The 27,907-nt window shown below is 36.7% G+C and overlaps 3 protein-coding genes and 1 pseudogene across 5 annotated transcripts; 3 read left to right on the forward strand and 1 right to left on the reverse strand.

The window, feature by feature from the left end:
- Nucleotides 1-492: 492 nt before the first annotated feature.
- LOC121989507 (30S ribosomal protein 3, chloroplastic-like) lies at nucleotides 493-4,460 on the forward strand. The gene is made up of 2 exons (XM_042543596.1): nucleotides 493-3,949; nucleotides 4,020-4,460. Exons 1-2 carry the CDS (start codon nucleotides 3,701-3,703, stop codon nucleotides 4,290-4,292), a joined length of 522 nt encoding a protein of 173 aa, XP_042399530.1. The 5' UTR covers nucleotides 493-3,700; the 3' UTR covers nucleotides 4,293-4,460.
- Nucleotides 4,461-11,567: 7,107 nt separating this feature from the next.
- Nucleotides 11,568-15,070, forward strand: LOC121989508. Of its 3 annotated transcripts, XM_042543597.1 has the most exons (7): nucleotides 11,569-11,913; nucleotides 11,985-12,080; nucleotides 12,185-12,303; nucleotides 12,402-12,967; nucleotides 13,054-13,125; nucleotides 14,050-14,766; nucleotides 14,840-15,070. In XM_042543597.1, the coding sequence occupies exons 3-7, from the start codon at nucleotides 12,204-12,206 to the stop codon at nucleotides 14,876-14,878; spliced, it is 1,494 nt and encodes a 497-aa protein (XP_042399531.1). In that variant the 5' UTR covers nucleotides 11,569-11,913; nucleotides 11,985-12,080; nucleotides 12,185-12,203; the 3' UTR covers nucleotides 14,879-15,070. The 3 variants fall into 3 exon arrangements, with proteins under 3 accessions (XP_042399534.1, XP_042399531.1, XP_042399533.1); XM_042543600.1 differs by having other exon boundaries at nucleotides 11,568-11,913; nucleotides 11,985-12,303; XM_042543599.1 differs by having other exon boundaries at nucleotides 11,569-12,080.
- An 8,373-nt stretch (nucleotides 15,071-23,443) lies between these two features.
- Nucleotides 23,444-25,647, forward strand: LOC121989510 (lysM domain-containing GPI-anchored protein LYP6-like). Its single transcript, XM_042543601.1, has 5 exons — nucleotides 23,444-24,376; nucleotides 24,638-24,755; nucleotides 24,837-24,998; nucleotides 25,066-25,097; nucleotides 25,160-25,647. Exons 1-5 carry the CDS (start codon nucleotides 23,731-23,733, stop codon nucleotides 25,441-25,443), a joined length of 1,242 nt encoding a protein of 413 aa, XP_042399535.1. The 5' UTR covers nucleotides 23,444-23,730; the 3' UTR covers nucleotides 25,444-25,647.
- A 95-nt stretch (nucleotides 25,648-25,742) lies between these two features.
- The window catches only part of LOC121989509, an 89,862-nt pseudogene continuing 87,697 nt past the window's right edge, over nucleotides 25,743-27,907 (reverse strand).

A 27,907-nucleotide genomic window follows, 5' to 3' on the forward strand; every position in this document is an offset into this window, starting at 1 on the left:
AATTGAAATTGATGGTTTTATAATGGTCAAAAAGTGTGGGCTCATCTAACTAAGAACAAAGTGAGAGTGGGCATAATCGAGCCCCTAGTCGATAGGAACGACTCGATCAAAGCATGCTTAGATTCACACACATTGGCCTCCTAAAGATACACATGTCACGGAGAAGTAGTCCAAATTTGATTATGTATCGACATCTTAATTTGACAAAATGTTCTCCATGACATATTGACATTCATTCAAACACATACCTAACTTGGATGACATCAAAAAAAAGGAAAAGAGAGATCTCTTTCGTAGGAAAGAAAAGGCCCCTGCTCTATAAGCTTCGTCTGCCAATCAAGCATATTAGTCCTATCTGCAACTATCCCTTCTGGCTGATAAATGTCGATATCATAACATATCGATCTTGATCTAACCAATCAGCTTGAACTACGAGTAGATGTTCTCAGGCTCCACAATGATACAATTTTGCCCTCAATCACCACAATCCTGGTGTGCACTATCAAAACTAAGTTGGTATTATGATGCTCCTCAGTAACAGTTGGTCACAGTTGTGCCAATAAAATAAAGAGCCTAGATCAAAGAACATGAACAAAAACTGAAATCTACTTCTAGTTGAATTCAATTTAATAATTCCTAGTCGGGCACGACAAATTGAAGCCCGAGATTAACGGGATAGATGACTAAGTTAGTTAACTAGTCAATTAGGGAGACATACAGCCAAGCATGGATGCCACCTACCCAAACTTTGACTCCTCACAATATGACAACCATAATCTCCTTTTAATAAAATGCAGCAAATAACGTGGCCCCAAGGAAAAATTGAATTTTGTAGTCCTAACTTTGAAACTGATTCCGTTTGATGTTACCTGTGTATGATGCCAAGCTCCATGCCTGCCCAGACAACCAAAGGGAGGTGGCCCTTGTTCAACTCCAGTCTGAATATATGTTTGGTGCTGTGATCAGTAAATTGTGAAGTTTGGCTCTCATTCTTGTTTTCTCTTTGAACTTTCACCAACCATGAGTCAACGAGTCATCAAGAGTGTGAAAGCATGAGCTGCATGATGATGACTGGAGGAAAATAAAGGAGCAATTTTTTGACTAGTTATAAGCAAAAACACATGAGGAGGAATCTTACCTCCTCCAGTTTTTTAATCCTCACAGTGAAGGATAATGTGCATGGTAAATGCAAGTCTTTGGTAGCATATATATATTATATGTAAAAGAAGATTATCTGAATTAAAGAAACTGTGTTGATCTCATATTTACCTTTTTAAATATCTAGAAAACATAAAGAACTCATTAAAGTATACAATTCGCATGACATACAAAGAAGATTTCCATTGGAATAGTTGGGCTATCTAATATCAAAGAGACAATTAATAGCTTTAAATCCAAAGAGGGTTGCCTTTAATTCATTCACGATATCATCCAATCTTAGAGATCATTTGAATGTTAAGCTATTCTAAATGACAATTTAGGATCAGATATTCAATATGCAAGGTGTTCTTGGTGTAGTGACATTACACTATCAAGTAAGAAGAAGATTGAGATAACGAAACATTTAGAAGATCCAATAGTGAAGAAAAAAATTGGTATCAACTGCCTGTGAAAATCAATTTCTTGGTGGGATTAATCAATGGGAAAGAAGAATGAGTTAGTTAAGTAGATCTTGTCCATTTGGGACACTAAAATCCAGAAATTCCACCTACCAAAAGTTTGACTGCTACTAGTTAATTAATGCCACCTTCTAATAAAACCAAATATGCCTCATGTTGGTGTGCAATGTCTACCATGGTTGGTGGATTAAGTCTAGTCCTTATCTTTCCCGTCTTTCAGACTGAATCGATCAATTCATTGGCATTTTGATCGAATTGCCTACTGGTTCTCATTCTTTGATTTAATCAGGTTTGGAAGACTCATGGTCCTAGCAGGAGGCACATGCTTAATGTGTTAAAAATTAATCCTTTCACCATGCAAGGTGGCGTAAAACTTAAAAGGGATTATTTTTTTGACTTCCAAAGAGGCTCAGAGTAATCGGTCTTCATGAGTGTGAAACCTTGGACTGTAGGATGACTGACCGAGGAGCAATCCTTGAATTGACTAAACAAACAACAGCCCATAAAATAGTGTTATTTAACCTATTTATTTATATGTACACTTTATTTTAATCTAAAGAAAAAGCATGCTCATGGAAATTGGAATGGACCAAGAACAACAATATGATAGAATTTTGTAAGCCTATTTATCAAACACTGGGCAATTTTTTTTAACAAATTTTGATGAGATTGTATTGTTGGTGTTTTGAGGTATTGCTAACTTATACTAAGGATTGACACTGTTTACTAGAATGAACAATAAGTCAATTATAACTATTTTGTTTCTTTGCTCATATTCTCCTAGAGACAACAGATTCCTTATGTTTCATACAATATTAAATCATGAAGTATGTCAACCATTTTTGGGGTTCTATATTTGGACCATTCAGAAAACCATAATCTCATCTATGGCGAACCTGAAGTTTGCCTACCTCATCAAAGGTGTGAAACATCATCCTCTTTGTTAGCAATAATTTCATCCATTTGTGCTCCATCAATTCATGGCTGGCTTAGTTGGAGGAGAATGCACATATATGCTTCGTCGGTGACACTAAAACTAAAGCCTATATCGATGTCATCCCCTTCCCTAGTTTCATAAACCTAACAATTAAAGGAGAAATCCTTGTGCAAAGTTTGTAAGTACATAGTGTGCAAATGCACACGAGTGAAATAGAATCAGATGGGCCTCCTTGTGTAGTTCCACATTTTCTTGGTTTTAGTTTCTTGTATAGTTCCATATTTTCTTGACAAATCAACTGTCAAGAAAAATATATCTCACCAAAAGAATCATTTTGTAAACAGTGAAAGGAAGGTGATTTCTAGTACAATGCTTCATGAGATATAATCTTATCCGTTGATAAATGGACAAACAAACCTTCTTGATCCTCTATGGTCTAACAATATAGGAAACTTTATTCTTTCCATCATCTAAATGCCAGATGTGTTCAAGATGAAATTACCTATATAAAAGCAAGTATCAAAGTTAGCATAGGTGGGAAACCATCCTTGCACATGAAGAAGCTGTCTACTTGCCATAAAATGGAAACGGCCAGTGAATGACATCAAATTTTAATGATGCATGAATTGACTCCAAAAATGTTGGATTGCTGAATCACAGAAACAGACACTCTTTCACTCAGAAGACAGTATTAACAAAATGTGAAACTTGCAGCTCTAAGGAACACAGACAATACCTGTGAAACTGGAACTTCTCTTGAATACGAAGATGGATGTCAGTTGTCAGCAATGAGAAAGCGCGACTTTCCTAAGGAGGTAGACAGCCAAAGAAGTGAAGAATAAAACACAAAAGACTATGAATCAACTTGGCCTAGGGTTTGCGACGTAGTGTCCACAGCCGATCTCGATCCGCCACCCTCATCAATCTCATATCTTCCACGCAAGGCCAATCCACAAAGGGGAGCAGGAGCTTGTGGCACTGGAGGCCTTGTGTGCGGGGGAATATAAGTTGGGCCAGCCCATCAATAGCCCTTGAACCGGCCCATTACATTTCTCGGACCTTATCCAAAGCAAATTGAGATCTGAAGGGCGTGAAACTCGCCAGCGAGAGGGGAGAACGGAGCAGCGAGAGATTGGCGGGGAAGATGCAGTGCGCGAGCCCTGTCACCGCCCAACCCATCCTTCCCGCTCTGCGCCATGGCCGAGTTCCATCCCCCAAATCTCTCTTCCCTTCTCTCGCCGGCGGAGCAACCGTTACTTCCGAATCCAAGGCCAGGGTACGTTTCCAGCGGCGTACACTGTCGGCGGCCGCTGCCTCCGCCTCCGCTCAGGTCGTAGAAGCCTCGTCGGATGTTGACCAATTTGAGGACGGCGAGCAATCCGCGGAGAAACAGGTAGTTGTGTACTTAGATCTCGTCTTCCTGCGGTTACCGTTGTAAATTAATTTGGTTTCGTATGATGGAGGGCGTGGTGGTGAAACCCATAGAGAAGCCGCGGCTGGTTCTACGGTTCATATGGATGGAGAAGAACATCGGACTGGCGCTCGACCAGGTGATTCCCGGCCACGGCACCATACCGCTGAGCCCTTACTTCTTCTGGCCGCGAAAGGACGCGTGGGAGGAGCTCAAAACCAAGATCGAGGAGAAGCCTTGGATTTCGCAGAAGCGCATGATCATCTTCCTCAACCAGGCCACAGATATCATCAACCTCTGGCAACAGAGCGGTGGCAACCTGTAGCACTCCCTCCCCTTCCTCCACTTGCTTCGACCTATTTCCTTATTCTCCATGGTATATAGGTTAGTTTGATGTTGTTACTTTGTTGTAGAATTTTGTCTATTATGCATTTACTTCAAAGATATTTATGCTGGATCAACGAAACCTGGAAGATATTTTCCATAATTCAAAGATCTTGTGCTCAAAAGTATTGTTGTGTGGCTTCAAGTAGCTTAAAGTTCGTCAACCGGTCCTAAAGTCAATACGGAAGAGGTAATTCATGGGCGGCTATTAATCTTTGGAATAATGACTAGTACATGAGGGAGGTATTTATCTCGATTTTATCGAGATTCGAATCCCAGATTTTATTATGACAATATCTCATGCGCTAACTATTAGACCCATCCGAGGGGACAAATTTAATTAAATGTTCATGAGGCATGATTGCATTGCATATCTTCTGCTGATCAAAGATAATTTCATTCCTTGATTCTCAAATCTTTTCTTCAGGCTGTTTGTCTAATCTGTCTTATTCACAGCTACTGCATTCACCACACTGGTTAGGTTGTTCTTGAGGCCACAGCACTAAAGCTTGTAGATCATATTACAATTTGTTATGTCATATTAGTTACATTTGATTGTAGCTACAGTTAGTCGTTAAATTTTTTGAAGTTCTCAAGGATTTGTGATTTAACAAATGTATTCCGGAATTCATTATATTATTTTGTTTTTGCCAAAAACAAACTATAAATAGTATTATGATTCATTGGTATATAAAATTTAAGATACTCCTATATAAATTAGTGAGGAAGATGTTAATCAATTATTTATTTAATCAAATTTTTAATTATATATATATATATATATATATATATATATATATATATATATATATATATATATATCAGAGTGCCCATAGTTGGCAATCACAGTGAGCACCTTTCACATGGGAGGCACCTCGATTGGCGACCACTGTGTGCGCCTCTCACATGGGAGGCACTTCTTGTATGTGAGAGGCACACACGATAGTCGCTATATATATATATATATATATAGGTTTTTTAGTCAGAGTGCTTATGGTTAGCGATAATCGTGGGCGCCTCTCACATGGGAGGTACCTCGGCTGGTGACCACTATGTGGTCTTCTCACATGGGAGACACTTCTTGCATGTGAGAGGTATACACGATAGTCGCTATATATATATATATTTTGTGGCACCCTTATGCTATACACCCTGTGAATACTTCAATTTGTTAAGCTCTCGATTAGATTTTATCTTTAGAATTTAGTGATTGAATTATAATATTAAGCGAAAGAAAAAAATTAAAACAAAATTTTTTTTGAAGTGCCCAGAGGTGTGTATAGTGCACATCCACATCATTTTTTTTAAACTTCCTATTATGCTAATTAAATTTTATTTTTAAAATTTAGTTGTTGAATTATAATATTAAATTAAAAAAGATTTAAATATTTTTTTTTAACAAAATGCTAATGGATGTGCGATTCGACATGTCAAAATTATATATATAATATAATATAATATTTTGATATAATGTAGACTCGTTTATACCTGAGGCGCCTCAAATGAAATACACAGATTTTTTTTTTGTTTATTTTTTTTAGCTATGGGATTAAGCCAATTAAATTTTATAGGGATTGAGTTATAATATTCAAGTTAAAAAAAAAATAAAACTAAAAATTTTTTAGGTGTTCACATGATATAATATATATATTTAGGATGTTTAGGGTTTAAAAATTTAAAAAATCGAAGTCCCTAGATCAATTACCTCGGCTAAAAAATAAAAAAAAATTTAAAAAATCGATCAAAGGGTATATATATATAGAGAGAATTGTTATAGTACGAACTTGATCCTGCGAATTCTTACGGACCTGCCATGTCACCTTATTTAATTTTTTAATACAATATTTTCTCTCTTTTTTTTTTTTATTTCTTCCTTCGTTCTCGCTACAGACTCACCACACCTCGCCGCACCTCATCACCGCACCTCGCCGCGCCTCGTCACCGCTTGCCACCCGCCCGACCGTCGGCCACCTGCCCCGCCGCTGGCCACCCGCTAGGCCGAGCCTCGATTCCAGCCATGATCATGGCCGTGTTGGGCGTGCGACGATCACGAGGGATTCCGGACGCGACCGCGCCGGAATCCAGACGTGACCATGTCGGAATCCGGACGCGCGTCCGTGTTGGGCATTCGACTGGAATCCTACCCAACACCTCGTCGCCGCGCATGCACATCGCACCTCGTCGCCGCGCATGCACATCGCACCTCGTTGCCGTGCATGTTCGTTCTCGCTTTTTATTTCTTCTGCTTGTTCGTTCTCGTTGCATGCACACCGCACCTTGTTGCCGCGCCTCGCCGCACCTCGTCACCGCTGGCCACCCGCTCGACTTCCGGCCACCCTCCTGGCCGCCGGCTACCCGCTAGGCCGAGCCTCGATTCTAGCCGCGATCCGGCGTGATCAGAGCCGTCACTACAACAAAAATGGCTTTTCGCAGTGCGCAAATTCACTTTCCGCAGCGCACATTGCGCGCTGCACAATTAAAAGCTGTTGAAAGTCATAAATTATCCGCGGCGTACTTTGCGTGCTGCAGAAAATATTTTCCGCAGCGCACAATGCATGTCGCGGAAAATATTATCCGCGACATGCGTTGCGCGCTGTGGATAATATTATCCGTGGCATGTGTTGCGCGCTGCGGATAATCTTTTCCGCAGCGCGCAAAGCAACCGCGAATAATATTTTCCGCGGCATGCAAACGTACGCTGTTGATGGTCTTAACTATATTAAAATAAATTAATTTGACGAAAATAATAAACCAAAATTTTACAACAAATTTAGTACAAATCAAATCCATGCAAAATTCATAAAAGTCATAGTTTTTCATTATACCAATAAACTCTAAAGATCTAAAACAAGATGTGAAATCTCTAACAAACTAGCAATTACATAACAATTAAACTTACAATCCACACAAATTAGTATAATATGTATCAATCAGACAATACTATAAATTTAGACAACCATGCGACCATGCTTCCTATTGCATAATCGAGAAACTGCATTTTCATCATTTGGTCGAATTAGGTCCACATTTTCCACCAAAACCTTATCAACCCAAACTTTCCAACATGATCCACCAAGAATAACATGATGCACTTTTGTGTTTGGATCCGTGGATGCAATTCGACCTTCTGCAACAACTAATTCATCGGCAGACCAATGAAGCATCTTACATTTAGTATTAGCACAGATATCTCCATGACTCACATTTCTCAAATTTGATTGCAAATAAATAATACAAAGTTATTACTTCAATCATGTATATTTTTGTAACAATTTTGTGATTTAGAAATACATAATTTTATGATAATTACCTGGAAAGCATGACCAAAACCACCATTATTTTTTGCACCAATATTGGAATCGCTATTGCTACCAAAATCATTCCCAATACAACTACAAATGCCACCACTAGCAATCTAATTTTATAATCAAATAGTGTCAAACAATGTCATCATGATAATTCAAAAACATTTAAGTGTACATATCAAACTTATTTTATATATGTTGTTTATTTACTAACCTGTTCCGGATGATTTTGTTGCCTCATACTTTGTAAAAACATTGACCTCATTTCTTGCATTTCTAGTTGATTTTGTTGCCTCATTTCTTGCATTTGTTATTGAACATTCTGTACGATAGTTTGAAGTTGTTGAACCGTTCCATTTTGTTATACAGAAGCTCCAACTTTCGATGGTGTTACTCCAAAGTCCATTCTGCGCACTCTACCTTGAGCTTCCTTGCCAAACACAATGCTAATTGCATCATCAACAATATTAGTTGTATTTTGAGATTCGGATGAACATTCTAATATTTTTTTCTGCAACAAAAAAAAAATCAATATATTATCATTAATATAATAAATGACTATAAGGGTGACATCAACATGTAATGCATGTAATTCAAACATATAATGTATATAGTTCAATGAAATCAACATATAATGTATGAACGTGGTGAAGTTATAACAGTGGTGAAGTTTGACTTTTCTTATTCATTCTCTTCTTATGTCAACATATGCACTAATGTAAAGTGGTGAAGTTATGACTTTTCTTATTCATTTTCTACTTATGTCAACATATATGATGTAAAGACATTTAGATATCACCTTATAATACATTGTATTATCTTTATATTTATTTATGCTTCTAACACGTGGATAATTATTCAATACTATTTTAGGATCCATATCAGCTAGAAGGTGCCATTGTTTTTAAACCAGTACATGACTATAAGAAATCTATAGCAACAATCATTGAGCTACAACTCAATCTATTGCTATCATTTTGTAATGATGGAAACAGATGATCAAAACAATAGTACTGATTAATAAGTTTTGTTTCTTTTGAAAAAAATACTAATGTTGCACATGCAGCAGCTAATAGATGGATAGTCATGAAACTGAACACATGTACCAACTCACAAGTAAAAAATAGCTTGAACACATGTACAAAGAGGTATAGAAAAAACATTTTAGGCTGTAAAATATAATATATTGTAATTACAATGGATGAACCATCTTTTATAGAGTTGATATTACGGAGACAATGGTAAGAGTATAAATAGAGATTTTAAGTATAAATGCTTATGAAAAACAACATCAGCAGAATAAAATGTCAAAGAAATCTAAAATGAGTGGACATGTGTACCATTTTCTCTCCAACAGTTTGAGTACTAGGTTCCTTTTTTTTTTTTTTTGCGTCCATTCATTCTTGTTACCCGTATCAATCATTATCTCAAATGATATACTAGTGTCAAAAGATCAAACAAAATATATCAGTGCCAAAAACTAAATAATGTGCATTTCATGTAGAGCAAGGGTGACATAACTAATAGAATTGTATTAATATATTCATGTAACACACAAGATCAGTACTCAATTCTAATTCTAAGCTAATCAACGTGCATTTCAGTCAATTCTATGCATGTAACACAAGATGTAGAGCAAAGGTGACAACAAATCGAAGCATTAAGCAATCAAAACTATAAAAATCTTTTACTTAGATCGCTCACAAAAAGAGGATGTGAAATTATAATTATTAATTCAACTCCTCCACCATACTATATAATTGATCATCCCTAACCGATTCGGTTAAATCAGAGCATTTAAAAATCTTTGATCCATTTCTAAAATGAGCAATTAAGTGTACAACAATCAAAGTCGAACAAAGTTCACAAAAAATGAAAGCATCAAACATTGTCGCCCAAATAAGTTTAGGGACTTAGAGATTAGGGTTACCTTTGGCTTTGAACTTTTGGCTTGATGCAGAGTGTGGAGTGGTTAGTAGAGGGCTTGCTTACTCTTGCTGTGGTCCTACGATGCGGAGTGATGGAAGTATTGCGGCAGACGACGACGAGTGCGGAGAGATAGAGTGGAGTCGTGCGGCCGACGATGGTCAGTGCGGAGAGGCAGAGAGGAGTCTTACGGCCGGTGACGGTGAGTGCGGAGAGGTAGAGAGGAGTCCGGTGACGGTAGTGAAGAGAGGCGGAGAGCTGTTGTGGAATGAGGCGATGGCTTCGAGCGGCTTCGACTTGTTTTTTTAACCTAATACAATTCGTGCGTTCTTTTGATTTTAATGGTATTTTTTATTTAGTTATTACATTTTTATTTTACTTTAATTTTTCTTTACTTATTTTTTAACCAACGATTACTTACATTTTTAATCAATGTGTTTTTTATTTAATTTTTTTAAAGATAACTTTATTTTATTATTATTACATTTTTTTACTTTAATTTTTCTTTACTTATTTTTTAACCAACGATTACTTACGTTTTCTTATTTTTTTTATTTTTTTAAAGATAAATTTATTTTATTATTGTCTTTTCTTAATTTTTTTAAAAACTAATCGCAGCATGCTACATGCTATTGATAATAAATAAAAGTATTCACAGCGTGTCTATTTTTTCACGCCGTTATTGTTATTAAATATTTATAGTATTAACGACATGCTTTTAATGTGCACCGTTAATATCTGGATGCAATTTTTTTTTTCTTTTAGTTTATATTATTAACAGTGCGCATCAACATGCACGTCGTTAATAATACTATTAACGGTGTGCTTTTAATGTGCGACGTTAATAGCAAGCTGCGAAAAATTATTTTTATTGTAGTGCGTGTTGGGCATGCGACGATCACGATGGATTCCGGACGCGACCACGCCGGAATTTGAACGTGACAGGCGTGCTCTCTCTCGTTGTCAAACAAGCACATCTGCCAGCAGCAGAAAGCGTGGCATCCATTATCGCAAGCTGCAGCAATCATCCTCTCAGTACCACAATCAAAAACCCAAAAAAAAAGGCATATCGATCGAGAGCGGACAGCTGCAGCAATCATCCTCTCAGTACCACAATCAAAACCCCAAAAAAAAAGGCATATCGATCGAGAGCGGACGAATGCATTACTATCTGCAATACTTGACCTCAAATCCACTGAAGAGGATCCAAAGCTGGGAGCAGTGAGGCATCGAAAAGCAAATCTGATATCAAACCCTAAAGCGAGGAAGAAAAAAGGACCGATTCAAGGAAGGAGAGAGGATGATGGCGAGCAGCATCACTTCACCGTCCTTTCATATATCGCAGGAGGGTAGAGGTGATGAGGCGCCGCAAGGTGCGGTGATGAGGTGCGGCGAGGTGACGAGCGAGGCGTGGTGAGTCTGTAGCGAGAACGAAGGAAGAAACAAAAAAAAAAAAGAGAGAAAATATTGTATTAAAAAATTAAATAAGGTGACATGACAGTCAGTCCGTAAGAATTCGTAGGATAGAATGTATAACAATTATATATATATATATATATATATATGCGCCTGAATATAAGTCTCGAGGATTCATTATAGTAATTTTTTTTTTCTAGTTTTAATTGAATAAAAATGATGTTTTTTTAAATAATAGAATGAGATATTTAGTAAATTGCCCCACGTTTATTGGTTAACTCGACCGGTTCATATATATATATATATATATATATATATGCGCCTGAATATAAGTCTCGAGGATTCATTATAGTAATTTTTTTTTCCAGTTTTAATTGAATAAAAATGATGTTTTTTTAAATAATAGAATGAGATATTTAGTAAATTGCCCCACGTTTATTGGTTAACTCGACCGGCAGCCGAACCAAACAATTAAAAATGATAATTAAAAAAAATTTGAATGAGATATTTAGTAAATGGCCCCACGTTTATTGGTTAACCCGACCGGAAGCGAACCAAACCGATCCGACGGAGAAAACCGAGGCGTCGAGAACGGAACAGCGAAAGAAGACCCACGCCTTGCCAGTTGCCATTTCCCTCGCCTCCCTCGCGAACACCGAAACGCCAACAAGAAAAACCCGGAGAGAACGAGCGTTTCAATTTTGATTCGATCGAGAGAGAGAAAGAGAGAGAGAGTGTGTGTGAGTGAGAACGAAGAAGTCGGAGCTCTTCCGTTTCTTCTCCTGATAAGCCGCACGAATCGCCCCTGTCGCCGCCGCGCTGAACCCAAATCGAATCGACTATGGCTTTGTGGAATTGCTCCTCCATGCACTGAGATTTCCTCTTCGTTCTCATCGATCTGAATTCCCCTTTAGGGTTTGGACTTCGCTGCAATTTTTCCGTTAATCTTAGATTTTTTTAGCCTTTAAACTGCTGGATCTTTCTAGAGAAGTGCTTCTCTGGAGGGGGTGCTGTGTGCGGGTTTAAAGGGTTTGGTAGATTGGTCTTCTGATGATGCTGATTTGCAATTCATTTTCGGCCAAGTACTCTATGATCTTTTGAAAGCATGTTTAATACAGAAACTATTTTGATTTGTGAGTTGGTTGTATAGGCTGTCGATAGATAAGAGGGTATTTTCTGTCTATAGATAATGTTCTATACTATAAATGGAGAGAAGTGAGCCTGCATTGGTTCCACAATGGTACAAGTTAGCAAATGGGAGCAGTTCAAACAACGCCCTGCGGATCAGCACTTCCAAACGTCCAGGTACTTCTTTTTCTGCATTCTTTGTGATTCTCATTGTGTTATTTCTTTCAAGTGTTGAGACAGCAAATTTTTATCATAGTCATCCGCCGTTCCTGTAGGTGATAATTGTACGGCGTTTGGATTAAGGGATAAATTAATCAGAGACCAAGATAGGAATTTGAGGAGTTTGAGTTCTAACAGTTCTATTAATCGGGATAGAAGTAGCTTTGTTAAAACACAGACTTATGGCAATTTCCAAAGGTCTCGTGAGAACAACCAGGAGAAGAATTTTGATCACCTTAATCGTGAAAATAGGTCATCTTTGATTCACAATGGCTTCGACTATCATGATTCATCTAGAGTAAGAGCTAAAAAAGATTACATGAGACGCTCCCACTCTATGGTCACAGGAAGGCAACTCAACTTACCTAAAAGAGAGGAATTTCCATCACTTCAAATTAAAAGGAGGCAGAGCTTTTCAGATGCAGATGCCGAATTATCTATGGGTCCTAAGACTGCTGTCCACAGTCTTCAGGTTGTCACTCCTCTCATAATTGGAACCTCAGCTCTAGCAGAAGCGCCTGTAAAATTTGAAACTAATGAAAATGACGTAGCATCTGCAACTAAAAGCACTATGGCAGAGACATTAGCGCATACTCCATCATTGGTTGGCAACAATCTTCAGGTAATGTTAAAATGCGGTAGTTGTTTCCTCTTGTCAGTTGGTTCAGAGCATGTTCTTTTTTATTGACATGACATGTATACACTCAGAGGATTGAAGAACTGGCTATGAAAAAATGCAAGCAGCTGATTCCTGTGACACCTACACTGCCGAAATCCTTGGTAAAATAACTTCCTAACTTCTGCCTCATGGTAAAATGTTTGCTTTCTTAGTTTCATAGTTGCTGTATGTATGGAATCTTTTCCCTCGTTGCTTATCAATTTTTTGTTCTTTTTTATTTATGTTAGTAAGAATTTCTATCAGAATTGCTAAAAGTTTCTTCCAAATATTTGGTTCATGGAATGAATGAGCAATACGTTTCTAGAATGTGATTCCTCATAATACAAGGAATATTTGTGCAAGATTAACATGTTTGGCCATTGGTAAATTTACAGGAATGTTAAATTTTATGTCTGGGGATACAAGTATCCCATTTTACTATGTTGAAATCAATTTTTTTCTCATTTTATTCACTCTTATGCTATTGAAATTAAAGGTCGCACAGTCTTCTTACAACCTCAAACAATGAGATTAATCTTATGCTCACATTTCACTTGGATCATTTTCTCCCATTTGTCAAACAACAATTACACTTCCCTTGCTGCTGCCAAATCACATTGAAAGTATGTATATTATATGATGTTGATTGCTCATACTAGATTTGTCCTGATTGGTTTCTTTCTAAACCACCTAGACTGACAAATTATAGATGTTATAATATATTTTAAATGGTAGATCTTAATTGTTTGTGGTCTTCATTCTCTTATGTTGACTCATGTCAAGATATTGGTGTTGGATATTTGTTTGAATTGCTCCAATGTAAGACCTTACACCTTGTGTTTACCAACTGTTTGAGGTCAGTTACACACACCGTATTAAACCATTTAACTCGTGTAAGGCTACTCCACGCATACTACCCAGGTAAATTAATTACTGTTTGTATATATTAGTTTGTTGATTTTGCAGTTAATCTTTGTTAGGAAACTGTTTGGTGTTCTGTTTATTGATCAATTATTTGCATTCTCATGTTCAGCTTTCGTTTGTAGAATTTTAACTTATCAGAAAAGACAAAAATAATAACTGCCAAAGGCAGAGGTGGGGATTTAAGTTCTTTTACTAAGGTTGGCCAGCAGATGAACCTTGCTGGTCGGCCACCATCTAGGTCTGATATTACTAAGACATCTCAAGCGGGAAACTTTCAAATTCTTAACCGAGAGAAGAATAGCATCCTGCTTGCTGCCAAAGATGGTTCCAGTGTTAGCAAAGTTATCGATCATGCTGGGTTTGTTCCATCTGTTGCAGTTCCTCCAAAGACCCTAGCTGATCTTAAGCTTAGAGTTGATGACAAGAATGGCGCCTTCACACAGGTCTCCAATGGGGAAAGAAAACTCCTTTCTCGCGCTCAGAACAGGAATGATTTCTTCAATTTGTTGAGGAAGAAATCATTAACTACTTCAAGCTCTATTTCAGACTCGGAATCCATTGATGTAATGGAGAATCTGCAAAGCAATTCACTTGTCAATATACAAAAGCATTATCATCAAGGTCTGGATTGTTCAACAGAAAGTGGAAATTGTTCGAATGAAGGTTTTTTATCTACTGATGGGACTGGTAGACTGTATGTTGACAAAGAAGAAACTAAATTGTGTCTGGATGGCACCATTGACCCGGAAGAAGAAGCCTTCCTACAATCTCTTGGGTGGGATAAAAATGCTGGGGAGGATGCTTTGACACAGGATGAAATTGATTCTTTCCGCAAGAAGGTACTTTTGACTTTGCTTTGCAAGCTCATCTCCTCATCTTTATATTGTGTTCTGATTCAATATCCTTTTGCAGTATGAGTCTCAGCGACCACTAAAGGCTTCCATCAGCTAGTTTTGCACCTGAATTTGGCGAACAAACGTGAGTTAGTTATTAGTTGGTGAGAAGGATTTGTGTTCTTTTTTGCCTTAATCTCAGAGTGATTTAGAATATATAGACTAATCTCCTATCTTATGTTCCATGACTATATATTGAGGTTCCTTATGCCGTGTTTATCGCAAGAATACTTCTGAGTAGACTTTTCTTCGTGCAGATGACAAAGTTTGTTTTTTTTTGAATGAAACTAATTGACAAATGAAATGAAATGAAATAAAATAAACAAGACTATGTTTCCATGCCCTTTTCACAACTTGGAAATTCATTGTCTTTTCTTTTTTATTTAGAAAAAAGAAAATTAGTCGGAGAGTCCTATTCTCAGTCTGTAAAATCACAATCCAGATTATCATATTGATCGTATGATCTTATGATCTTTACGAATCAGAAGTAAAAAAGTAGTAAACGTGGCTGTATGCTGTGCTATTAGATGATCAATCAAGCCAAGTCTAATTTTATGATGTTTAAATTTATTTAATGAGATAATCAAGTTAAGTCCCCCCATCCGCTCTGTCACACACACCTCTTTCCTTCTCTTCTCTCTCCCTATCAAAGGACGCACGTAGCCTCTTCTATTTTTTTTTATTTCATTTAATTTTTATTTAGTTTTAATTTTTTAATTAATTTTGTTTAAAATTAACTCTCAGTATATTTTAAATTTTATTTTTTAATTAATTTAATTTATTATTTTTTATCAATACTTATTTTTTCAGTTTTATATAAATTTTATTTAGTTTTTATTTTTTAATTAATTTAATTTATTATTTTTTTCATAATACTGTAATTTTTTCAATTGCTTTTTTTAAATTTTATTTTTTATTGATTTTTTTTGTTAATCAATTTTTTTATCATTTTTTATCCGTTTTATTTTTTTTAATAATTTTTTTATATGTTTATAATTTATGTTTATTTTTACTTTATATTTAAAACTAACAAAAATGCTAACAATTAATAATGAACACATTCATAATTTAGGAACAAATATAATTTTTTCAAATGAAGAGTACATGTAATAATACAAAAAAATGAAAATATATAAAAATAGAAATCTTAATCAATATTGCCTCCAAATTCTGCTCCCGACGCGTTTGGTGGTGGTGCACCTATTACTTCGTACCACAAATAAACATTTGTCCTGTAACGAGTTGCTCATCCTTTACCTTCATACGATGAATGTTGCCACCACCAAGTTGGAATGGGTGGTACAGGATAATGAGGATGTAAAAAAACTTGTACGAAGTGATTATCAACATGAGCAATAGCTATTTCTCAACGTTCTTGGTTTGAAACTAGAAGAGTTCTTAATGACAAGTGAGTAAAACAACTCCCAATATTCTCACCAAATGTATGAAGTACAAGATTGTACCTTGATGCGATGACAATTCCCAAAGGCATAGCGTCCATCCAATATATTTCTGGTGCCTACGGCTCGAAATAATTCAATGAGAATAATAGATTGATTACCAAATTTGAATCTGGATAAAGTTGATCATATAGATCCTTATTTTGTTGAATATCTTCTATAAGCTCAAATCGTACTTGAACCCAACCTTCTTCAAAAATAATAAATAAAATTGATTAAAGAAATAAAACTAAATAAATATTAAAAAAATAATAAATAAAATTAATTAAAAATAAAACTTAAATAAAATTTAAAAAATATAAGTATTAATGAAAAATAATAAACAAAATTAATTAAAAAATAAAACTAAATAAATTAAAAATATATATAAGTATTAATGAAAAATAATAAATAAAATTGATTAAAAAATTAAAATTAAATAAAAATTTAAAAATATATAAGTATGAATGAAAAAATTAATAAATAAAATTAAATTTAAAAATAAAACTAAAAAAAAAATCAAAAAAGATAAAGGGGCAAAACAGACATTTAAAGGGGGAGAGAGAGAGAGAGTGGAGGGAGGTGCGCGTGTCAGGGGAGGGGGGGGAAAAGTAATTTACATATTTAAATTTTTTCGAATTGTTCAAATTTATTCATTTAATTGATATGATATATATATTAAATAAATATAAATAATATTTTATCAAATCTAATATCAAATTTATTCGGACTCATTTACTACTTTAAGAACATCCACAATAGGAGGGGGGATTTTTCTCAAATATTTGTAGTCTCCACTTCTACATCATCATTCAAATATCTCACTTTTCAAATATCCCAAATCTTACAATCAAATATTTATGAGTCTCATTCATCAAATATTTCATTTCCAAATATCTCTAATTTCATAATCAAATATTTCACCAACTAAATATTTATGAGTTTCACGATCATTTTATTAATCTATATCTAATTTTACCTTTATATAAAATTAATTATATTTTCTAATTCTTCAATATAATATATTTTATCAATATTTTCTTAAATATTTTTTACTTAATATTTATTTAGATACAATCTTTTTAAAAATAGTACAATATACATGAATATAAATGTTTTACAAATTCAAAATTGAAATATAAAACTACAAACCACCATGTTAATAAAACGAATGATAAACCATAGAAATTAAAAACTATAATTAGTTAATAAAATAAATAATTTCACTACATATCAATCTTTTCTTCAGTTGCTCATATATCACTAGATGGTTCTAAAGTTGTTTATCTATCAGGCCTCTATGTCGATTATAAGGAGTTGATGTGCTTGGATGAGTTGGGCCACTTTCTTATTATTATTATACTCTTTCAAATATGTTGCTAATTGTTGCACAACCTTATTCAATTCATCCATTAGGCTCATTCTTTCTTTGTCTTTCTTCTTTGTTGTCTTCTGTCTCATTGGATGAGATTAGACTTCTCTATCATCCATATCATGGTTGTGTTAGGATTTGAAAAGTTAGTATGCACATATGATGATTTTGATATCCTTACTTTCTTTGCAGCCCGCCACCCTTAGGATTGAGGAGTGTACATTGGATTATCTTTCACAATCATTCACACATGTTCAAATTGGAAAATAGATTTAAAAGTACTCTTGTATTCTTCGTGAGCCTATACCATCAAATCCTCGTCGTTCCATTTGCTTTGTCAATCATTGTATCATTTATTATAGATTCTATTATATCTATTCACAATCTTTTTTACTAAAGCCTAATATGATTTTGCTTCATCCTCAATACGCATTTTAGCTTCCTTATATCGATTGATATTATAGTATGTCACCACCTGTTTCCAAAAAAACCTCGCTCTTCTGAATATTATCAACTACTGAATCTTCCCTCATGATTGTATATGCTGCTGCTAGGAGCTTATCATCTGCTACCGTCCACATTATTCACTTGCTATGATCTTAATCTGATTCGTTGTTTGTCTGAGTTGTTTGATAAAAAATAATATTATCAAGCCTTATTTGAGATGAAAATGAAGGAAATTGTGAATTAGGGACTGCATGAGATATTTCTATACCTTTATCACTATCACTTGCATCAACACTAGCTATTCTCAATTCATTTGATTGAATCTCCATGATTGAAGCAGATTAATTTCATGAGATCGAGCTTGCATAAAATGTTAGTTATTTTGCCAATATTATGGGGACATGTATAAAATGGAGCTTGAGGGTCGCTACTTGAAAATTTTGGATAACTTAAAAAATTATGATAATATGGTGGTGGGAATGGAAAAAGTTAGAAATTTTATGGTTGTTGTGTGAGAAATGGAAGTGAAGGAGGTTGTAGATTAGGACGAACTCAAGAATTTTTTCCACTTAAATTTTCATCAATATTTGAAGAATTCAACAAATCCTTAAAATAATGACCGAAATTTCTCCATTTCTCTCTAAATTTTGGATACGTAGTGGTTTTTTAAAGTAAAAGATGAATGAAAAAATTATGTATATATAAAAGAAAAAAATGACCATTGTCCAACGTTCTAAAAATTGAACGTTGAATATAATTAATTACCAACGATTACATTCAACTGTTTGAAAATAATAATAAAAAAATTAACACCTAAGTGGGCCCTCCCACTCATGTGGCCCACAACTCAAATTTATTTATTTTTAATTCCAACTTTTTATTGAACCGATAAAATATCAAAATTATTAAATCTCATAGGATAGTTTTAAAATGACAAAATCATGTACCCACTTCCCATTTTACTCCTATCAGTCAACTGATAAAAAAATTAGTTAAATCAATTTTATTTTTAAAAATTAGTTAACTGATATTTTCTACCAGTCGAATCGATGTGTCTGCCAAAATTTTAAATTTTTGAGCAAATAGACTGATTTTAAAAATCAATTGACTATTTTTTAATCAAATTAATTTTGGGCAAAATCGATTGATAGACCAAACAACCTAGGATTGACATGAAATTAGTTTCTATATGTTTGATTAGTTCTCCTAATTATATCCATGCTATCAAACATTAATTTGACCCAATATATTAAAAGCAATGATTTTTTAACGTAAATTAAAATTTTCAAACATATTCATGTTCAAAAAATTACTGTTCTCAATATATTAGGTTAAACTGATATTTGAGGGCATGAATATAATCAGGAGAAGTAGACAAACACATATGAACTAGTTTCATATCAATCCTAAGATATTTGGTCCATTAGCTATTTTTGGACATATTGAGAGTAGTGATTTTTTGAACACAAATGTATTAAAAAAATTAATTCGTGTTCAAACAATTATTGCTCTTAATATATTAGGTCGAATTGATGTTTGAGGATATAGATATAATCAAGAGAACTAGACGAACACATAGAAGCTATTTCATGTCAATCCGATGTTGTTTGGTCAATCTATTAGGGTCGATTTGTACCTAGAGGAGGGAGGGGGTGAATAACTCGTCGCGCTTCATTGCCTTGCTTTGATGATGATGATATGCAGCGGAAATACACACAAAGCACACTCATAATGCTAACGCCAAGATTTACTTGTATCCACCTCAAGAAGAGGTGACTAATCCAAGGATCCGACCCTCACTCACTCATCCACTAATAAAACACTCCTTCTCGGTAACTAGAGAAGGCGGAGAAGCCTTGTACAACCTCTCAATACAAGAAGAAAAAAAAACAAGCTTCTTACAATACAAATCTTACAAGATTTACAAAACCCTACCTTGCTTCTCCTTGTGTGGAACGCCTCTTGACCTTGGAAGTGCAGCAACACTTCACTTTAAGAAGCTTCAAGATCTGGTGTGAACATGTTAAAAATTGTCGCAAGAAGTAGAGAGGAAGAGATGCGAGGAAGACGCTCACCAACGTAACGGTCTTCTCCCAATCGATTGACTGATCGATTGGGGAGGCTGAATCGATCGACTGATCGATTCAGCCTTCTTCTGTGCTCTCGCGTCTGTATGAGAAAACTTGCCCTAATCGATTGACCAATTGATTGGGGACCCATCGATTGGCCGATCGATTGGGGAGCATTCTGTGCTCGCGATTTCACTTCTCAATCGATTGGTCAATCGATTGGGCCAACCTTCTTCGCAGCACACCTTCAATTGATCGGTTGCTCGATTGACTTCCCTTTGACTTGCTTAACTCAAGTCTAGGGTCCCCAATTCTAACATTTGGTCAACTGTAACCTGTTGGAACTCCTCGTACCTAGCATCCGGTCAACCTTGACCTGTTGGGATTTCTTCACCAAGTGTCCGGTCAATCCTTTGACCCACTTGGACTTTTCAACATTAGGTGTCCAATTAATCTTGACCCACCTAGATCTCCACGTGTTTGACTTCACTCACCATGTCTTTCCATTTGTCTAGCTTCACTCACTAGGACTTTCCATCTGTCTGGCTTCACCACCAGAACTTTCACCTAGGGCTGCAAATGAGTCAAGCCGCTCGGTCAAAGCTTGGCTCGAGCTTGATTTTGACCGAGCTCGAGCCAAGCTCGAGCCGGCTCGTTTAGTATTCGAGCCGAGTTCAAGCTGCAATAATACTGGCTCGATGACTTGTCAAGCTTTTTCGAGCCAGGCTATATGTAGAATATATGATTTTTATTTATTCATGTAACCATTAGTAAGTTCAGTGCCATTACATAATTAATGATAAGTACTAGATAAAACTGTAAATTTTAAAAGTTTAATTTTAAAATCTAAATCCAATTCTTAAATTCTAATTCCTAAGTTCCCAAATATCATATTTTAGCTACAACCCTAATTTCAACGCTCATACCTCTCAACCCTCACCCTTCGTCGCCGCCTTCTCAAATCTCAACCATCGCCGCTTACTCAGCAGTCACCGTCGTTCCTACTCAGTAGTCGCCGCTGTGCCTACTTAGGAGTTGCCGCCGTGCCTACTCAGCGTCTCAGCCGCACCCTCAGTCGGAAGCAAACCTCTTGCATGCATTTTTTTTGGTGAGTTTTCGGAAAACACTATGTTCTATGCGTTTCTTGTTTCTTCCTTTTTCTTGATGCCATAGATGCACAAACTTGGTCATTCAAAAGATCCACAGTCCAAACTCTACCGTCGAATCCCCCAAATTTCTTTTGTTGTTCTGATAAAGTCCACGCTTGAAGTAGATAGAAGGATAATCATCTGATAACAAAGAAAAGGTGAATTAATACCTCAAAGTGATTGGTCTCTACCTGATAACAGGTGGTACAAAGGTAGCATTACTTTTAATCTTAAACTGAGCTCATAATTTCACTTATGGATCCTTGTTTTTTCGTGCTATGATTATCATTGTCTCATTGTTTAACCTAATTATATGAGGGTGGCTAATTTTTTATACTTTTTATAAACCTAAATAAATCTGATTTGGAATTGGTACGAATAGTCTTGTTCAATTCAAATCTGTATCATGTGTTAAATTTGTTTGGGCAAACATTATTTCATAAGGTTAAAATTCTTAGCAAATGACACAATCGATATTTTCTTAACACTCCTATCTATGGTGTTGGGATTACAACAAATTGCCTGAAGTTCAATACTCGAACTAGTTTAATTAAGGTTATATTTGTTGGAATTTACAAAAGAGAGTTTTAAGTTTTATTAACATTTCACCACCAAGGGGAGGTCTTCAAATTTCCAATGTCATTTTCAAGTGTATGAAAGAGTGGGGCATTGAAAACAAGGTTTTCACTATTACAGTTGATAATTTTTCAAGTAATGATTTGGCTATTCGATATATGAAAGATATCATTCAAAGGTAAAAAACATTGGCATGTGAAGGAAATTTATTTCATGTTCGTTGTTGTGCACTGATCCTGTCCGAATGCTGAACCAACGGACGCTGGGCACGTGGCGCTCCCCTGCTGCTGATGTGGGTCTCTGACATCCAAACCTTTGGCTGGGTAATCTCTGGTTCCGCTCGGACGGGACCCCATCTGTGGGTCCCCCATTCTTATCGCCGGATCATGCACATATCTTGAACTTGTGCATTCAAGATGGATTGAGGGAGATTGAAGATATTATTGGTAATATAAGGAAAAGTGTAGAATATGTAAATCGTTCAGAGGCAAGACATGTGCAATTTGCAGAGTGTGTGCAACAATTACAGTTGAGGGATAAAAAATTGATTCGTGATTGCAAAACCAGGTGGAACTCGACTTTTGAGATGTTAAGTTGTGCACTCAAGTTCAAAGAAGCTTTTAAGATGTTCAAAGAACGTGATCCCTTTTATGGTTGCTGCCCTCAAGAAGGAGAACGGAATAAAGCTCAAAAGATTTGCTCATTGTTAGAGGCTTTTTGGACAACCACACACATTATTTTAGGTAGTGAGTATCCTACTTCAAATTTATTTCTTCAAGAAGTTCAAAAAATAAAGTCAGCATTGGATATTTATGCACAACATAAAGATTTGTTGATGGGGTGACTGTATTGGGGTGACTGTAATTTATTGATGGCTACAGCTGCTGTGTTAGATCCAACCAAAAAAATGCTTGCGGTTGAATTTTGCTTTCCTAAGTTTTATTCTGAATTGGATGCCTCTAAGCATATCTCAAAAGTTAAGGAGACAATTAATTCTCTTTATGAGGAGTATGTTGTTGAAGAAACTAATAAAGGAGCACCTCATTTATCTGAGTCTGAGAGTTTTGGTTCTTCAAGTGCTAGAAAAAGTCAACAAAGTTCTTGATTTTGATGATTATTGTACAAAAGTTGAAATTTCGGAAACTAAGAGATCTGAATTAGTAGATTATCTTGAAAAGGGTCCTCTAAAGAAGAATGAGATTTCTAAAAAAATTTCGTGTTTAGAATGGTAGAGAATGAATAGAATGCAGTTTCCAATATTATCAAAGATATCAATTGATATTTTAGCTATTCTGGTGAGTTTAGTGACTTCAGAAGTAACATTTAGTACAAGAACAAGAGTTAATACTCATTTATAGCCCAGACGATGAATGCCCTAATCTAACCTATTAATTGGCGGGATAAATATTCTTTCGTTGTTTAAATTTAAAAAAAAAACACTAGCACAAGGTCGATCTCCTTTTCCTTAAAAAGAAACGAAAAATTAAAAAAAAATCCTCTGACGGTCTCACCTGTCCTGTCCTGCCAATAAATCGATAAATGCAAAATACCACCAAAAACCACGTCACAAATTCCAACACCTCTCTATCTCTATCTCTCTCTTCCAGCCCTCACTTCTCCCGACGAGAACACACTCTCTCTCTCTCTCTCTCTCCTACTTTTTGTTTGCTAATAGAGTCCATGTCAATTCCGGCACCCACACCGCTGCAACGCCGTCAGGAGCAACGCAGAGAGACGTTGCTCTTCCTGCTCCTCTTTTTTTAATTATATACGGCGAGCCAGCAGCAGGCAGCAACGACACCACTACAGAACCCTAGAGCAAGAGAGAGAGAGAGAGAGAGAGAGGGAGAGAGAGCGAGATGGAGAAGGCGACCTTAGCTCTGCTGCTCTTCCTCCTTTCCTCCTCCACGGTCGGCGCCAAGTCCACCATCGAGCCCTGCTCCGGCACCGAATCCTGTCCCGCCCTTCTCGGGTACAAGCTCGACGCCGATCTCAAGGTCTCCGAGGTCGCTGCCCTCTTCCAGACCGACCTGCTCCCCCTCCTCGCCGCCAACGCCATCGACGCCTCCCTCCCCGGCGTCGAGCAAAGCATCCTCCCCGCCGGCCTCTTCCTCCGCGTCCCTGCGTCCTGCGCCTGCTCCGGAGGCATCCGCCGCTCCGTCTCCACCCGCTACACCGTCCGCCCCGCCGACACCCTCGCGTCCATCGCCGCGTCCGTCTTCTCCGGCCTCGCCTCGGCCGAACAGATCCGTGATGCCAACGGCATCCAGGACCCCGCCGCGCTTGACCCTGGGCGAACCCTGCTCATCCCCCTCCCGTGCACCTGCTTCAACTCTACCGACAATTTCCTCCCCGCCGTGTACCTCTCCTACGTCGTCCGCGCCGCCGACACCTTGCCTGCGATAGCCGTCCGCTACTCCACTACCGTCACCGACCTCATGAACGTGAATGCGATGGGGAGCCCCTCGGTCCTGGTTGGGGACATACTCGCCGTGCCACTACCAGGTTAGATGAATAAACTGTTGAGCAGATGAGGTAGCTTTTCTTTCTAGAACTTTGAATGCTTGCCTTGTGTTTTAGGGTTTAGGGTAATGAATAGAATAATTAAAGAAATAGAAGAAATATTAATATTATATTAATAACATTAATGTGAACAATGTTTGGGGGGAGAGTGAGGGTGGAAAACAACATTGATGGGGCTGTTATTATTAATAATATTCTTTCCCAGGGTTAAGTTGTATATTTCCTCTTCTTCTTTAAATGCAGCTTGCCCGTCAATGTTTCCAAGATATGCCTCGGATTATGGCTTGATTGTGGCTAATGGAACCTATACCATCACTGCTGGTCACTGTGTAGAGTGCAGCTGTGGACCGGGAAATCTCAAGTAACTATCATCTTTTCTTTCTTTGCTTTCTCCCCTCCTTTTCATACTTTGAACTAACAGCAAGCATTTTTTTTTTTTCAGTTTGTACTGCTCCCCTGCATCCCTATCAACATCATGTTCGAGCATGCAGTGCAGTAACAGCAATCTTATGATAGGAAATTTCACTTCCCAACAGACCAGCGCCGGTTGCAATATTACTTCTTGTAATTATGCTGGCTTTGTTAATGGATCTATCGTAACCAAGTAGGTTTTGGTGGTATTTTTTCATCAGTTGTGGAACAAGTTACATGACCTTTGATTTATGTTGCAGGTTGACCACATCTCTGCAACCTCAATGTCCAGGTGATGGCTTCTCAGCCAACTATTCATTTAACACTCGAATTCTGACTTGAAATTTCATACAGGAGAACATCAGTTTCCTCCGGTGATACCGCCACCCACCACGGTGGTTCATGAATCATTGGTTGCCCCTTCACCTTCACCTTCACCTTCACCGTCCCCGGTCCAAACAGGTGGTGGTGGTGGTGCCCATCTGACTCCGAAAACATCAGTTCCTGGAACATTGGCACTACCAGGTGCATCTGCTGCCTCCAGCCCCGCTGGGAGTGCTTCTCAGGCTGTTTGCGTTATACCATTGAGCTACATTTCTGCCGTAGTATTCCCTTTAGTACTCGCTTACTTCTTTTGAATTGTTTTCTTGCTTTTCCATGTTTATACTGGCATGGAATTTTGTCTGTTTCATCGCCAAGCTTGTCTGATTTATGCAGCTTGATGAGGCGCAGAAACGACTAGGAAAGACTTTCTTTTTCTTATTGCTATCTTTTTCCTTTTGTGTATGCAAAACAATTATTAAATATTAACAAGTTAATGTAATCTTTAATCCTTAAGTTCACTTCCTGTGGAGTTAAACAATGGCAGCATGGCATATGTACAGAGGCCTCAAATTAATAATCACGAGTATCATAGAATTGAGATGAAAACCAAAAATGGAATGAAAAGTAAACCTCTTATTAAATTCATAAAATTTCTGCCAAAACAGAAGTAATATGGTTTCCTCTCTGAAATTGTATTCCTTACACAACTAGAAACAGAGTTTTCTAATCGCCTGTCAAAACTTTCTAACAGTATTTATTAAAAAAAATACTACTACCTTTCTGCAAGTCGAAATATGTTGTGTACGCTTTAGCAATCAATCAGAAACTGCAAGTATAACAATAATATACACAAGGAGACATTTACTATGTACACTTGACACAAATTTAGCCAGCATGATGCATCAATGCGGAGCGCAGTGTCAGGGGCTGAACCATTGCCTGATGACACATTAAGATGAAAGCCACCTATGCACACAAGCAATATCAAGAACATTAGACAGCGTTAAGAGTTCAAGGCCTCGATAGACTAAAGTTAACATTGGTGTCCAATGTACAAACTTGGAGCTATTTTTGGAAACTTCCCAAAAAGATTAAACACAGATGAACCTGCATGGATTACAATTGGGAAGAACCACTTACAAAGGAAGAATTATAACCATTGTTTGTTTTGTTTGCCTCAAATTATTTGGATTTCAGTCTGCTGCTTGTGTATTGAATAGGGAGATTAAGATTCAAAAATTTTGCGAGTGAAACAAAGCAGGTACTGACCTGCACTACAATTGAATCTTGTATCTACAAGCTCAAGTAGAGAGGAGTTTTTAGATTGTTATTTCTCAAAGTTAAGAGGGAAAAGCTATAACTCTTCCATATGTTTATTCAGTACTGTCCCACCTCATCAAATGATAATTCAAATGCAAATAAAACAATGAAAAGTTCTAGTGAAAATGATCAAACTATATGATAGTACAAGGGAAAAAATATCACAGAAATTTTATTTTATATGACATGTCTCATACCTTTAATAATAGATGCAGAATAAGAGGATAGCAACAGCAGCTTCACTTATACACTGTGCACTTGAATCGGTATGGGGTTGCTTTATTCATACACTGTGCTTGTCTCATTTCTGATGTTCTTGCTCAGACTGCGCTTGCATAATTGAAGAACCACAATCAGATTGCACTGGAACAGACACTTGATTGTCATGGAATCCTAAGCTCTGAAAATTTTCCTCAGAGAACACTCCAGAAGTAAAAGATGCTTTATGTGGGCTATATGGTTGTGGTACCTTCCTTCTCTGTCCTTCCTGCAGAATGTAGTGTGCCATGTTCAAGATTACATGTTATAGGGGTTCATTTCTATACTTAACAAAATATGATTTGCACTATTTACCTTTGATGCATGAGGGCCGTATGCATTTAGTGATTTTTGAATGGATGAATAGACATCAGTAGCTTGTTCAGACCCACGGTAGCACTTAATCATACGAATAGCATTTGAGTCAACAGATCTTGTTTGCAGGTATAGAATGAGATGTGAAGGTAATGATCCCTGGTGATCTTTTTTGCCATGTGTCAACTCCATTGTCACCAAATCGTCCAAAAGAACATCCCACAAGACTGAGCAAGGATCTCTAGCTGGACTGAATTTTCTTTGTGCCATGATATTTGTAGGTTGCTGGTTCAAAATTAACATTCAAACAGGTTTGCAATGAACTATTCGACAAAATTATTATAGATTTTACTAACCTGAAGTAATAGAACTCTTCGGTGAGTGACTAGAAGTATCTTTCCTTTTGGGAGCAAAAAATGATCTTCATAAGCATCAGATAATGCAAATTTCCCTCGGACTTTAAAGAGATCAACTTGGCCAAAGAAGGTACCACATTCAGCAAGTTGCAAGATAGCCTTCAAGAAAATACATGCCAGTCAGGTTACTCCATAGAAATACGTTGCATGCACAAGTTTGCATGAATAATATATAAATTTGTTATTCAACAAGATGATATGGATATAGATACAATTAATAAAACAATGGGATCAAAGGAGCTTCTTGAGTCTTGAGGGATTATCGTGCACACCTTGTATAAAGAAAATCTTATAAAAAGTGATTCAAGGGTAGAGAGAGTTTTTTTTTTTTTTTGGTAATTCATGCCGCTGGATCCAAATATTTAGGATTAACGTGGTTTAAAGATGTTGAAAATATGTTATGTAGAGATGCCATTGTTAAAGATGATGCTGTTTATTAATCCACTAAACAGGATTGTCATAAAGGAGG

The sequence above is a fragment of the Zingiber officinale genome, chromosome 6B, assembly GCF_018446385.1.
Source record: "Zingiber officinale cultivar Zhangliang chromosome 6B, Zo_v1.1, whole genome shotgun sequence".
Classification (NCBI taxonomy): Eukaryota; Viridiplantae; Streptophyta; class Magnoliopsida; order Zingiberales; family Zingiberaceae; genus Zingiber; species Zingiber officinale.